The sequence below is a fragment of the Anabrus simplex genome, chromosome 1, assembly GCF_040414725.1.
Source record: "Anabrus simplex isolate iqAnaSimp1 chromosome 1, ASM4041472v1, whole genome shotgun sequence".
In the NCBI taxonomy this organism is placed as follows: domain Eukaryota; kingdom Metazoa; phylum Arthropoda; class Insecta; order Orthoptera; family Tettigoniidae; genus Anabrus; species Anabrus simplex.
In genome coordinates, this window is record NC_090265.1 from 1136732636 (window position 1) to 1136745633 (window position 12998).

Sequence of the window (12998 nt, forward strand, 5' to 3'; positions counted from 1 at the left end):
CCTGATCCCAGCTTTAGCTATCCTGGCGTACTCCACTTTGGGTCTCTTGCGGGTCTGCCGATCTTCTTCTGGGGTTGCCCCCGACAGAAGTCGTTTCCCCGCTGGCATCTTAGTGGGTGGGGTCCTCTGTGCCCTAGAAGCAGAGCCCTTTTCAGGGTCCCGCCTCTTGTGCCCATTGGATCCCTCCACTGTTGTCACTGTTGTGGTAGTAGAAGTCCCCTCAGCCCCAGGAGTTAGGCCTTCTTTGGCCTGCTCCCGGGCCTTTAAGGCCTTCTTGTATCTCCTCTTTTCAGTGCCAGAGCGCTGTTTCTTCTTCTTCTTCACCTGCAGATTGCCCACCTCTTGAGTGAGCCCTCTAACTGTTGAAGTCGAACTGTCCGAGGGTATCTCCGAAGAGTCCCCTTCGGTTGTTGTTGTGCTGGTATTTCTCTCGGAGGCCCCAGAAGAGCTCTCCGGTTTATGGGTGGCTACGGAACTCATGTAGGTCCCACGAGTAGCTAGGGAAATATATGTCCGCCCAGGCAGAGCCCCGCATACCTGGGTAAGGCTACTTACTTCGAGAGGGCGCCAAGTATCTCGAAGGCTCCGTTCAAGACACATCTCCCATGTGCCATGCACCCCATCGGCACGGGTCGCGTTACACCTTAGGGTTGGGCGGTGCTTTAGCTTCCTCCTCCTTGTATGCCGAACGGTTACCCAATAGGGCTCCATTCGGCATCGCAAGAAAGGAGCTACTAGTCCCCCTCACCGCGAAGAGGATCTTCAATTGAAGAGGGTAACCAAGGTTAGCCCCCTACAATTGTAGAAGCACACACGAGGGGGGGAGATAACCTAGCAAGCAAACTGACTTTTGTTGGGATGTCATCGATATCAGTGGGATTTAAGAAAGTAAAAAAATACTTGGATAAGTAAAAAAAAAAAAAAAAAAAAAAAGGGTAGGATTGGATATGGTAGGAACTACACTAGCAATATTCCAGGAAAGTGTATAAACAGATAGGGGCAGAGTATGGACTAGTACTGCCATAAGCAGGAACCTTCCTGTGAAAAATACTGGAGCTATTAGTCACATAATATGCAAGGAATGGGAGTGATAATACTGTTAAAGGGAATTAGAAATAACAAATCTCTTGGATATAGAAGTTCTAAACAATAGAGAATATGTAGGTCCAGGATGCTAAACCCTAAAAATGGCAATGGCACTAAAGTCATAGAACAGGGGCCTAATGAGACTTATCTTTCACTCAGTTCATAGGATCAGTGACTGAAAGGGATAAAATGACTGACTGAGATTCTGTTGGATGGAAAAATTGTAATCAATTTGGCTTATGTTGATGATGGCTGAAGGTATTAAAAACATTCTATCAAAAATTTCAGAGCGACAAAGAAGTGCTTTCAGTATTATACAAAAATCAGCATCTGGCAAGAAAAAAATTATTTTCAGAGTCTCAGAATTTTCTGTTGGTGGAGAAAATGTTGTAATAATCCATGTTCAAAGTGTTTTTAGCTCATGAATATTCTCTCAGTATTTATTTGATTTTCTATAGGTCGGCCAAAGGAGATTGAAATCACCAAGACTGAAGATGCCCTTGGACTGACCATCACAGACAATGGAGCGGGCTATGCGTTTATCAAGCGAATAAAGGAGGGAAGTGTAATAGACTCCATTAAAGTTATTCAGGTGAGATATTAGACGTTACCATTCCAATAAGATATAATACTACTTAAAAATTACCATGCACAATCTTTCATTGTAAGAGAAACATGAAGTTACCAGTTTTGAGGATTGAGGTCTGTGTATAGAGAGGATACATATGTGCCCCAGAGGGTACTATGTCACACACTTGCGATTTTACAGGAGAGCTAAAAGAATATTTTTCAGTGTTTGTGTCATTTGTCCATTTAAAAAAAATGAAAAGCCTCATAAATTTTTTAAATAATTTATTTATTTAGCTCATCAAGATCCCTTAAGAGTGATTTGTTTGGCATACATTTGTTCTTCCTAATATCTCTTCATTCTGTCTCTCCTGTTTCTCTCTCCTTCCTTGGTCTGAATCTTGATCCTAGTGTCAGTCCATTTGCAACCTTCCACCAGTCTCCATAGCTGGACCTATACTAAACTGCCATTTGTGGACTTTTTTCTGTTATGTCAATTGTCTTCCAATTCTCCCTGACTTCCTTCATCTAGTTATTTCCCATTAAGCATGTCACGTTCCATATCTTCTTGGACAACTATTGTCCATCCTCATCAGGTATCCAACGAATCTCAACCTTCTATTCTGTTTTATGCTCTCATACAGCTCCTGTCTCTACCTGTGCACCCAAAATTCTCCTTTATTTGTGGTGCCCCACATATTTCTCAAAATCCTCAAAATCTTTGGTTCCTCCTCCTCCAAAAGTATAAAAGCTCTCCTCCCAATGTCAGCATCTTCGTCGCATACAATGTAGCATTCCTGATGGTAGTCATATAGTGTTGCAATTTAATGTTCCTTGGTAGGTTCTTCTTTCCATAAGTTGTCTTGGCCATGTACTGTAGTTTCTGCGATAGTCTGTTGTACTCCTATTGATCTGTAGTTTACCTGTTATGTTCTCACCCAGGTACTGGAAGCTATTGACTCTTTCCACCACTTGGCCTTCTATCTTATGTTTGTTCTATGCATTAAGTACCTTAGTCTTGTTGTATGTTATCTTCAGGCCAACCTTCCACATGATATCTGCTAGAGTTGCCAGTACTGCTTTCATGTTCTCTTCTTCACATGTAACAATGCCATATCATCTGCAAAGGTAAGGCAGTCCATTGCAATGTTACGCTTGATCTTGTATCCAATTTGTACAACTTCAACACCCATAATGTTATTCAACTGTCTCCACTGTTCCACCTTTCATCTAGAAACAGGTTAAACAGTCAAACTCCTGTCTTTATTTCAAAGCTGTCTGACAGTGTACTCTGGAATTTGACCCTGGCAATTGTAGCCTCCAGCGTTTTCCTCTCTAATTCTTGTGTGATAGTACCCATTCCTCTGTCGCATATCACTTCAAGTAGTGTATTCCTGCCTGTTGAGTCGCTGGCTTTTGTGAAGTCCACAAAGGACACTATTGTGTTTTTCTTTCCTATGTCTTTGTTCTATGATCGAAACCAAACATCTGTTCCACACAGTTTCTCCCTTTCCTGAACCATTCCCCTGTATTCTCCTATGCTTGGTTTGAACTGTTCTGCCAACCTGCTTGAGAGTATCTTGTACCCATTGTTCAGTAGGTAGATGCTCAGTAGTTATCCAGTACCCTTTTGTCTTCTTTCTTGTGTATTGGTATGATTAAGGTTTTTTTTATTTATTTTTTTTCCAGCCATAGGTATCTTACTATTCATCCAGATGTCTGTTATCATTCTTTAAATGGTGTCTTCTATCATCTGACCACCCCAGTTGATTTCTTTGGACAGGTACCATCATTACCTGCCATGTTGTTCTTGAGATCCTTAATTTGTTCTGGTGGCCCTGATGTACTGCAGTATCATCTTTCCTGCAGGTCTTCTGTGTTCAGCAAGTCTTTGAAGTAGCTTTCTATTTCCTTGCACACGTCTTTCTCACTTATTTTCAGTGTGCCTCCTCAACTTTTCATGAAAGATTCTCTCACCTTGTAGCTTTTTACCTGATCTTCATCTCCCTAAAGAAGACTCACAATTTGTCAGCTTCTTTCAGCCTCTTGTTCCTGATCATTGTGGTTGCCGATCTTCCTCACTGTCTCAAAGGTGGACAGGTCTTCTTCCTTCTTACTGGTCTGCCACTCCACCCATACCTTCCTTCAGGGCTTGACGAAGGCATTGCATTCAAATATTTTTTTTTACTTTTTAACAAGTGCTTCTCAGATTTTGAAATTTTATCTTCTTTTTTTGAATGGGCCAACTTGGAACCACACTTGCTCAACTGCTAGGCTTTGATTTTTTCCCAGTACTGTTGTATCTTTTAGTGAAGCTCCTATCTTTCTTCTGGTCAGGGGGTACCCTTTCTTCAGAGATTTATTACAGAAACTATGGTCTTTCTTGTCTCACACCCTGTCTGTTTTGTAAATCTGTCAATCCCAGTTGTTTTATGTTCTTCTCGGTCTTCACCAGTCATTTGGCAAGGACTTTCTTGTTTTGCCAGAAGGTGACGGTTGATGAGTCTGTCAGGAGACAATCCTGTCACATGACCATAGAAAGCTACCCTCCTCAACATGCATATGATCATTGAATTAAAATATCATTGATCTAAAATTTTGTTCGTTTGTAAACACTTCGCTGACTGAAGTTTAAAAGATGCATGGAAATACAATACTACAGTAACTGATACTAATATACAGTAAAGCCTTGGATTGTGAGCATAATTCATTCTGTAAATGTGCTTGTAATCTAAAGCATTCATATATCAAAGAGAGTTTTCCCTTCTTCTTCTTAGCATGCCTGTCCGCCTCGGACATTGGCGATCAACATGGCTATTCTGGCTTTATCCATTGAAATTTGGAACAGTTCTTCAGATGTTTTGTTGAACCAGGTTTTAAGGTTGTCGAGCCAGGAAATTCTTCTTCATCCAGGAGATCTTTTTCCTTCTATTATCCCTTGCAGGATAAGTTGAAGCAGCTCATATCTTTTCTGATTCCTCATGATGTGTCCAAAATATTGTAGTTTACGACACTTGATGGTGTTGATTAGCTCTGGTCTCTTGTTAGCTCGGCGTAGAACCTCAACATTTGTAACTTTCTGAGTCTACTATATTCTCAAAATTCTTATGTATAGCCAGAGTTCAAATGCTTCCAGTCTAGTAGTGGTGGCTTTTGTAAGGGTCCATGTTTCCACACCGTAAAAGAGAACTGAAAACACAGCACCTAAGAAGCCGCATTTTGGTATCCATGGTAAGGTCGTGATTCTTGAAGGTTGAGCTCATTGAATTGAAAACACTTCTTGCTTTTCCAATGCGACACTTTATTTCTTGCAAATTGTCCCATGCTTCATTAATGATGGTACCCAGGTATGGATACTGTGAAACTCTCTCTATACTTGCTCCATTGAGGAACAGATTCACGCCTTGGATGTTCTTTTTACTGATAATCATCAATTTTGTTTTATTAGTGTTGATGTCCAGACCATATCTCTTGCTTGTTTCAGAAATTTTGTTCATCAATTTCTGTAGCCCTTCCATCGTATCTGCAAAGACAATTGTGTCATCTGCGTAGCGCAAATTGTTGAGTTTGATACCATTTACTGAAATTCCTTCTTCCACATCAAATAGGGCTTCTTTGAATACGTGCTCAGAATATTGAAGAGTATTGGTGATATTATACATCCTTGCCTGACCCCTCGGCGTATTCTCACTTGCTCAGATTGGTCTTGATCTATTTTCATGACTACAGATTGGTTCCAGTATAAATTTGCTATTATTCTTAGATATTTCCCATCAATTCCTGTTTTCTTGAGTACGTCTATCAGGTGTTCATGATTCACATGATCAAACGCCTTTTGATAATCAATGAGGCATGCAAATACATTACAGTTGATATTCCTACATCTTTGGAACAGTACCTGTACACTAAATATTGCTTCTCTAGTGCCAACTGCCTTCAAAAACCCAAACTGGTTGGACGCTATCTGTTCTTCACAAATACTGTATATCCACTTATGTATCACTTTAAGAAATAATTTTAGCAGATGGCTCATTAAACTGATGGTACGGTAGTCCCCACATTCTTTGGTATTTGCTTTCTTAGGTAAAGCAATAAATTCTGATTTTAACCATTCTGGAGGGATTTTACCTGATGAGTAAATGTTGTTGAATATTTTTGTGATCATTTTTATTTTTCCCTCACTGTGCAGTTTGAGAAATTCTGCTTGTATGCCATCTGGCCCAGCTGCTTTCCCTTCCTTCATTTGTTGTATGCCCGCTTCCACTTCACTTACTAGGATATTTGGTCCTGTTGTATCTGATATCTCTGGTTCCTGTCTCCTCATGTCGTCTTGGAATAACTGTTCCAGATATTTCTCTCATTTTCTCTTTTTTTCTTCCTTGTCGATTATGAGGTTACCACTACTATCTACAAGCTTTGCACAGTCTGATTTGTGATATTTTTTTGTTGCTTCTCTGACCTTCTAGTGCACATTAAAACTGTCATGTCTACTCTGATAAAACTCTATTTCTGCACATAATGCAGTTTTCTCTTTCTCTTTGGCTTCTCTAATTTTCCTTCTGATTGTATTTTGAGCCGCTCTGTATTCCATCAAATTACCTCTTCTCTTCCTTCGATCTTCCATTAGGTCCAGAATATCATTTGTCATCCACGTTTTCCTCTTTCTAAGGTCCGGTCTCAAATGCTCTTCTTTTACTCCTTTTATCACTTCTTGTAGGTGTGTGAGTTTTTCATTAACATTGTCACCATTGTCAATCAATTTATTGTTTAGAGCTGTCTTGACTGTCTGCTGTATGGTAGCATCTTTCAGTTTTCTCAAGTCGTATTTCCGTGCTGTTTTGGGGACAACATATTTCATTCTGATCTTAAAATTTCCAACCACTGGGACATGGTCTGATTGTATGTCTGCTCCTGGATATGTTCTGACAGATGTACAACCATTTCTGTATCTCTTGTTCACCATCATGAAATCAATCTGATTCCTCACAATGTGTCCTGGTTTGTCCATGGGCGATTTCCATGTGTATAAGTTGCGTGGTGGTAGTTTAAACTATGTATTCATCACCACTAGCTGATTTGTTTCTGCAAATAGTTCCAACTCATCTCCTCGAGCATTCCTGTCTCCTAGACCAAAGGGTCCGATGGTGTTTGATGTTCTTCCCGCCCCAAGTTTTGCATTAAAGTCGCCCGTGACTATGTTGAGGTCTTCTCTTTTTAGCTTATTCAGGATATGGTTTATGCTGTTATAGAAATTTTCGACTTCCTCATCTGGTTTGTCTGCAGTAGGAGCGTAGACTTGAATAATATTTAAGTCAACTGGCCTTGCTTTGATTTGAACTAACATAACACGTGGTGAGACTGGAATAACGTTGTCAACACACTTGGCTGTTCTTTTATTCAGTATGATTCCTACCCCATGTTCATGCATACCATTGTCTGTACCCGAGTAGCAAACTCGGTGCTCATCTATGTTGATGGTTCCAGATCCTAGCCACCGCATTTCGCTTACTCCTAGAATATCTATTTTCATTCTTGTCATCTCCTTTATTGCATTGTGGATCTTTCCCGCCTGGCTCATCGTCTTCACATTCCAAGTTCCAATTTTGACTCTATCTTGATATTTCAGTCTTTCTATCGCTGTGCTTGTATCTGCCCCTCCTGGAAATCCGATTGAGGAGCTTACTCCGGATACTAATTTAGCTGCAAGCATAGCCATGGTGATTACTAGGGAAAATTAATTGAGGTGGTTTCCCGTTGCCTTCCTCGATGCGCAGTAACCACGTCACATCGTAACATCCAAGGATGCTAGGACGCGAGGCAGCTGTATGCTGATACAAGGTCGACATAACGATCTACTTATCAGCATTAATGATATAGCTGCTGCCACTATATCATGTCCTCAGTTGATCCGCGGGTGCGAACACCACTCTCTCATGAGAGCCCCTATCAGCCATTGGGACGTGCCGTGTCAGGGTTGAGGACTTCCCCATTCAGGTCCGTCTTTCACAGAGTACAGAAAAGCCCCTACTCAGTTCAAAGCTCTTTCCCTGTACGATGATGATTCATTCCACAACCCAAAAATATGTATCGATATAAAATGATCCACATGAGAAGCAACTTTCCTACATCTTCTCACATTTAGTTGATGTAGACTTTGTCTAAAATCTCACATTATTGGGCGAATGCATATCTTGTTCGTAGGCTACTTCTCAATTACTGTATATCCTTCTTAACTTTCACCGTTATCATCTTCTTCTTACTGCCTTCCTCTTAAACTTTTTTCTTCACGGAGCCCATTGCTGTAGTAAAGTTTGGTAGGATTGCCAAATCCACTGCATGGAAATCCTCTTACCTCTTGCAAGCTATCCGCAAACCCTACAATGTTGCCATATTAACGTGCTGTCATCCATGGCTCACATTGACAAAATAAAATCCCTCTTTCATAGTAATAATACCTTGCACTGCATATGTGTAACCGAGGCTTGGTTACAACTCTCACTAAACTCAGGCCTTGTTGAATAATTAAATAACATAACTTTACATTGTCTAGACCACAGAAAACATTTTGGAGGAGGGTGTGCTATTTACTGTCGTTACGATCTTAGAAGTAAAATAGTGGCTACTTCAGATCCAACAGTTCCCTATTGACCAGATTTTATGTTTGTAGAAGTTTCGGCTAACAATCAAAAAGTACTGATTGGAGTTGTTTATAAAGCCCCAGACGTAAGACATATATCTGACCTTGAACCTTGCTTAGCCAATTTAAATCCACTGTATAAAAATATAATTATACTTGGCGATTTTAATACAAATCTGCTGAATGTGAAAAATGATTCATTACATTTACAAAATATGTTCTTTAGCATGGAACTACACATAATACCTATACATGCTACTAATCATGTAGGCCTACATATAGTAAGCCAGACAACTCACACTCTGACTTGATCATAACTAACAATCTTCAGAAAGTTTTAAATCATGGACAGCTTGCAGTGCCAGGTATTTCTATACATGACCTAATATGTCTGCTATTCATTAAAGATGACAAAATATGAAACTAAATATGTAACACGTAGGGATATAAAAAAAATCTGGACATGGAAAGAAGATGACACGAAGCATATTGTCTGCCATGGAATGATATTTTACGCATGGATGCTATTGATGTAAAAATAAACAAATTATCTGGTTTGGTATTAGAACTGCATGACAGATTCGCTCCCATGAAAGAGATCCAGGTAATTCAACCATCTTCTCCGTGATTGACTAGTGGTTAAATCAGAAATGGCAAAGCGTGACTCATTGTACAGAAGGTTTAAACGAACGGGTAATATTAATGACTTCGAAAATTATTGCGTTCTCCGAAACAGGGTTAAACAGTTAATCAGAAACAGTAAATATAAACACATATGCCAAGTATCAAAATGCAAGAACTTGAAAGAAATATGGAAACAATTGAAGAACAAGGGTATAGGTCGAAAGTTATAAAAACAGGCATCGAACGTATCCCTTGATGATTTAAGTTTACAGTTGGTCAGCCAAATTCACTGTAACAGGAAATAATAATAATAATAATAATAATAATAATAATAATAATAATAATAATAATAATAATAATAATAATAATAATAATAATAATATTTTTTATAACTGTCCAAATAATTTCTTCTACATCAATTCAAGAGAAATTTGTGTTTAAAGAGGTTGGTATAAATGACATAAAACAAGTTGTGTATCGCTTACTAATCTTTGAGTTATTGCAACGGAAACTCTAAATTGGTCAGCGCAAGTTATGAATATCTGTAAAAAGATGTACTGCGGCTTGCACCCCTTAAAATAGTTCAAAAATGTATTCCCTCGATCACTAAAAATTCAGCTTGTTCAGTCATTATTGACCATTTTCGACTACTGTGATGCAATTTTTACAGATATAACAAATTAATTGAGCTTGAAACTACAGTGCACTCAAAATGCTTTCCTTAGATATACTATGGATTTACGATATGAAGCTAGAGTTTCTCCCTACTATAAACAATTATATTGGCTATGACTATACAACAGATGTAAACTACATTCAACTACTCTTGTGCACCAGGAGCTTTCATAAGATATCCCTGCTTATCTCTCCAGCAATTTTTGTCACCTTGGTTCTTTACATCTCAATGATACTCTCTCAGTGTCTCTCCTAGAAATACTTGTCCACCAAACAACCATATACCATCGATCATTCACTGTCACCACCTTGGAATGGTGGAACTCTCTCCCCAAAGACATAAAGGATTCTGCATCAAAAAGTATATTTAAAACCTCTTACCAGCAGTTCCTCATTAAATGCTTCCAGCAAGGTACCTGTATGAATGGAATGAGTGGTTGTATGTGAAAATGATGTTATGAGGTTATTGTACATTTAAAGAAAATATTGGGTTAATACAATACCGGTAACTAAAATTAAGTTTAGTTCTCAGGTTGTAGTAAATTAGTTCATCTATAACTTTTATCCTAACTTGATTGATTAGGCTCTTTCTCTGACTCAATGACTTTCTGATTTAACAGTGTATACCAATAATTTAATTAAATTTAAAATATCAGTATTTACCAATTAGAAGTAAACATGGTTAGTAATAATTAGAGTATTTAACTTTGTTCATGTGGCTGTTGGTCAAAATATTGTGAAGAGTGTTTCCCGCGATTGCATATAAACATGCACACACTGCGCTGAGGCACTCAGTCTTGGCTTGGCAGCTGTTGAGAATGGAGCTCCCATTGGATGTTACCGCCAAGTGCGAAGTGCGCGCAGTTATTCAGTTTTTGAATGCAAAAGATACTGAACTGATTGAAATCCATCGCCGACGGACGTGTATGGTGAGTCGTGCATGGATGCCAAAAATGTTCGTAAGTGGTGTAGAGAGTTTGCAGCCAGTCGGACTGAGATTGATGACGAACAATTTCTGTCAAGACAGTTTGCCGGTAAAGTCATGACGACTGTGTTTTGGGTTCGAAAAGGGGTATTGTTGGTCGACTTTATGCCCGCTGGGACCACAATTAACGCTGACAGGTACTGTGAGACCCTGAAAAGACTCAGATGGGCAATTCAGAACCGGAGAAGAGGAATCTTGAGCAAGGGAGTAAACATTCTCCATGACAACACTCGCCCGCATGTCACCCGGCAAACCGTTGCTCTCTTGCAACAGTTTCAATGGAACATCATCATCACCACCCACACTATAGTCCCGACTTGGCACCCATTGACTATCTCTTGTTCCCTAAGTTGAAAGAACATTTGACTGGAAAGCGATTCAGCACCGACGACGAGATGAAAGATAGGTTCACAACTTCCTGAACAGCATGGCAGCGAGCTGGTATGACATGGGCATACAAAAACTGTTACAGCGACTACAAAACTGCATAGACCAAAATGGTGATTATGTAGAAAAATAGCTAAATTTCAAGCTGTAAAATGATTTAAACCATTTAAGAAATAAACAGGTCTATGTATTTATTAAAAAAATAGGAGACCTTATTTTTGGGATTACCTTCGCAGATCTAGTACTGCAAGAATTAGTCACATTTTATTTAATACTTTTCAAATCTGTTTTACGTAGGTATTTCCTCTGTGTGTGCGTGTGCGTTTGTGCGCGTGCGTGCATGTGCGTGCGTGCGTGCGCGCGCGCGCGTGTGTGTGTGTGTGTGTGTGTGTCGGGGGTTATATTTTTCTCTTAAACATTAGTGTTACAGTATTTGCTAATTCTTAGTATTTTAAGTTTGTCAATTTCATAGTATAAATAAGTACCGTAATAATATGTCTCTGGTTAACCAGACCTGGCCAACAGCTGGAAACTGCAGATGATGATGATGATGGTGATGGTGTTTAAGTGTAAGAAAGGGCCAGAAGCCCTAACTTTGCCACAGGCTCCTGTCTATCTATCTATCTATCTATCTATCTATCTATCTATCTATCTATCTATCTATCTATCTATCTATCTATCTATCTATCTATCTTTTACCTCTGACTCTGTTGTTTCCCCTCTGAGAGCCATTAAAAACTTCCAGAATCAGAGGAAAATGATTACACACAATACCACAGCTTGAGGGAAAGGGGAGGGGTAAACAAATGACTCAGTTATGGTTAACTGATGCTCAGGAGACAGATCAGTACTACTCATAGTGCAAAACCTCGTTTATTTACAGAGTTAAAATTCATTCAAAATTTGTTGCTTGTCTTGCAAAACACTCGTGGACCAAGTTACTCGCAGTCCATGGTTTTACTGTACACCATATTTATTTTTCCTCTAATTATTACCGTATGTGGAGTAATCAATCACCACAACCAAGAGCAGTATCTCTCTTTCTGTTTCTCTCTTTCAAAGGAAACACTGCTTAAATGTCAATATTCCACCTCCATCCCTCAATTTTGCTTTTTTGACTTCTTACTTTTCAGCTCTGCCAAAACCATAATTGAAAAATGGCAAAAAGCTTTTTTTTTTCTTGATGCAAAGGACAAAACTTGTGTGGTCCCTATGGAACACCAAAACCCATGTTTTAAGGTTTCCTAGAAAATCGTCACTAACCGTTGTTTGCTAATTTGTTTCCTGCCTCTTAGCAAGGGACTCCAGGACTATCCACTCCTCCCTTCTACAACTACCACAAGTGACCATCTGTTGGTGGTATTTTGCTACTAGAAACATATTTCATTGTATTAAAGTTGCAGTCATCTTCACTTAAAATATTACTGGGCACTGAAGGACATTGTAAGATGTATGTGCTACTGAAATCATTGTAGTATTCTGTTCCATCCTTGAAAGATTATATCACATCTATCAAATGTATGCTCAACCAGGACAACTGCTACTAAATCATTCAGATTTATACAATTGCCATCTAACTTACTAAACAAGGAATATATTGACATGAAAAATAAATAAATAGTATTGAAAGTTCAGCTTATTCACTTTCTGTAATATTTACATATATTTCTTAACCAAGTCATAACCTTTAAATTGATTCTAATAGCCAGTGGGTGAGAACAATGGAATAAAAATAAAAATCTGTTCTTGAAGATAAGATTTATTTAAAACAGGAATTGAACTGTAGTCTGTAATAAAATATTCTATGCTGTAAATAACAACTAAGCAAGGCCTGGTACATCACCTTTAAAAAAAATATAATTTCAAAATCTCATAAAGGTATAATTATTTCCAACAGCATCATATCATTAGCAGTTGATTCATTCATAAAGTTAAAGAGCCTTTGATTTCTATATGATGATCTCCATCTAGTGTTCACCACAAGAACTAGCTGCTGGGCCCTAGCTGGTTCTATGTTTGTCCAGGAATTGAATACCT

At 38.8% G+C, this 12998-nt stretch overlaps 1 protein-coding gene across 1 annotated transcript in view; it reads left to right on the forward strand.

Moving 5' to 3' along the window:
• Window positions 1-12998, forward strand: part of kermit (PDZ domain-containing protein GIPC-like protein kermit) — a 222287-nt gene that overhangs the window by 186570 nt on the left and 22719 nt on the right. Inside the window, exon 3 of the mRNA XM_067150607.2 lies at window positions 1545-1678. Within this exon, the coding sequence (XP_067006708.1) occupies window positions 1545-1678 (134 nt within the window). The remainder of the gene's footprint in view (window positions 1-1544; window positions 1679-12998) is intronic.